Here is a 2,500-nt window from a genome sequence, read left to right as displayed (position 1 = left end):
ACGTTATTCTCATGATTATTAGTTTGTAATCTAATTGCTGTAAACAAACGACAGCAGACTGTCGACTCAATCAGCATTTCTTTGCCTTTTCCACTGAAATCTTCTTTAATAGCTTCTCCACCATTCTGCTTCACTACGATGTCATTTGTTTTGCCATTTGTTGAAATAATTGTATAAATTACTGAATTAAAAAACCAACCTAACAGCATCGTCACCTTCCTCCAGGCCGTTCCTGCTCCTCCCTCCGCTCATGGAGTGGATCAGAGTCGCCGTGGTGCACGCTGAATATCGCCGCAGCCTATTGGTGGACAGCGATGATGTCAGACAGACAGCCAGGCAGCTCCTCCCAGGACTGGACTGTGAGCCCAGACAGCTAAAGTGAGAAGCCAAACCACAGATACATTCTTCTTTTTTTGGGCATTTTCAGGCCTTTATTTGATAGGACAGCTGAAGACATGAAAGGGGAGAAAGAGAGGGGGAAATGACATGCAGCAAAGGGTCGCAGGTTGGAGTCAAACCCGGGCCCGCTGCATTGAGGACTGAGCCTCCGTACATGGGCGCATGCTCTACCAGGTGAGCTACACAGGCGCCCATATGTTCTGGGATATATGAAATAAACGCTCTGGCAGTGTTGTGCCTGAACGTGTTCATTGAACGATAGTTCATGAACTTGTTCATATTTTGGGCGAACGTGAGCTGAACGTGCTGTGAACTCGTTCATTCTGGTGTCTGTGAACGGCACGCTCTCTCAGTTTCACTTCGTTCAATAGGGCGCCAGATTTCTATAGAGCCTTCCAGGCAAAAACCCGGCTAAAACACACCGTAAACAGGCCTTAATATGTAGCGGAAAAAACACCCAATCTGGCAACGCCATAGACTGTATATATAATGGACCAGCAGCTCCCGTGTCTCTGGACGGAGACCAGTGAAGGACATTAGAAGCTCTTTCCCGGTGATGGCTGAGCGTTACTGAGCAGCCTCCAACTGAGCTTGAAGACGTAGATGTGACGTGAGCAACCTGTCTGAAAGTTGGAAGTCTTCTGGTAGCTGTGCCAAGAGAAATCTCAATCATTCCCAATCTAGCAGAGACGGAGAGCGTAGGTATATGTAAGGAGATAACATAGACACAGGCTCATTATTGATCACTAAAATGATAGTTAACATTAGTCATTACACTTAAACAGCTAATGGAAGTCCAAACTGCCTGAGAGCTTCTCCTGTACTATACGGTAACTCCTCTACTATGAGACAGGAAGTCTCGTGGTTATGACCCAATCGTTAGCCTATTGTTATAAAAACGTCTGCTACGGAGCCATAACGTGAGCTACAAGGTAATGGAGCCTTTTATACATTGTCGTGTTTCTTTAGAAATAAACAACGGACACATAGAGTCTTTAAACACTTCAGATGTAAAGTTAGCAGGAATGCCTTGTTGCACGACCCAAATGTTCTTCAAAACTTGCACTCAGCGTGCAGCTCGCTAGTTTGGAGTTTGAAGCAAACAGGGTTTGAGAACTACCCTGGAAATCCAGAGTTCTCGCGAGAGCACAGTTGTATTTAGCTCAGCGAGTCACTCTGGCATTCAGTAATGATGCTCATTAGCTATGCCCTGGTAGCCGAGCTGCACCAATCACATCGGTGTATCTGATATAGGCGGGCCAGAGGCGAGCTAAACAGATGACGACAGCGCTGCGACGTCCAAGTCATTACAAAACATCGCAAGATGGCTACGGATGAACACCAGCTGTTTGAAACGGCTTTGGCCGCTACAATGAACGAGTTAGACTTGGCTTTTTATCTAAAAGAGGAACAGAAGACGGCGCTTCAGTCGTTCCTTTACAAGAAGTACGTTTTTGCTGTTTTGACGACCGGATACGGCAAGAGTATAATCTACCAGTTAGCTCCTCTGGTAGCTAAGAGTTTAATCTACCAGTTAGCTCCACTGGTAGCTAAGAGTTTAATCTACCAGTTAGCTCCTCTGGTAGCTAAGAGTTTAATCTCCCAGTTAGCTCCTCTGGTAGCTAAGAGTTTAATCTCCCAGTTAGCTCCTCTGGTAGCTAAGAGTTTAATCTCCCAGTTAGCTCCTCTGGTAGCTAAGAGTTTAATCTACCAGTTAGCTCCTCTGGTAGCTAAGAGTTTAATCTACCAGTTAGCTCCCCTGGTAGCTAAGAGTTTAATCTACCAGTTAGCTCCTCTGGTAGCTAAGAGTTTAATCTACCAGTTAGCTCCTCTGGTAGCTAAGTGTATGGGGCTCTGGATACGTCACCCCATGTATTGTTGTGATTGGTCGTAGTGTTATCCAATTGCGTGCAGTGAGATTTTCAAATGCATGCTTGGTGCCGCCCCTCAAGTTGGGCACTTTTCATTACTCAGTGCCAGACCCTTAATCTTTCTGATTTGGGTCTGGATTTCCAGGCTATTTGAGAACAGCAACACAGAGAACAGAAGGTGAGGGATAAAGCCTGTATCCTGGAAATGTACTTCCGTTGATCCAGACTAT

The 2,500-nt window shown here is 45.6% G+C and overlaps 1 protein-coding gene across 1 annotated transcript in view; it reads left to right on the top strand.

Moving 5' to 3' along the window:
• Positions 1–2,500, top strand: part of LOC144521300 (ankyrin repeat and BTB/POZ domain-containing protein 2-like) — a 51,608-nt gene that overhangs the window by 22,977 nt on the left and 26,131 nt on the right. The window contains exon 4 of the mRNA XM_078255827.1: positions 226–378. Within this exon, the coding sequence (XP_078111953.1) occupies positions 226–378 (153 nt within the window). The remainder of the gene's footprint in view (positions 1–225; positions 379–2,500) is intronic.

Source organism: Sander vitreus, chromosome 1, assembly GCF_031162955.1.
Source record: "Sander vitreus isolate 19-12246 chromosome 1, sanVit1, whole genome shotgun sequence".
Taxonomy (NCBI): Eukaryota; Metazoa; Chordata; class Actinopteri; order Perciformes; family Percidae; genus Sander; species Sander vitreus.
This window is presented reverse-complemented; position numbering and strand designations above follow the sequence as displayed.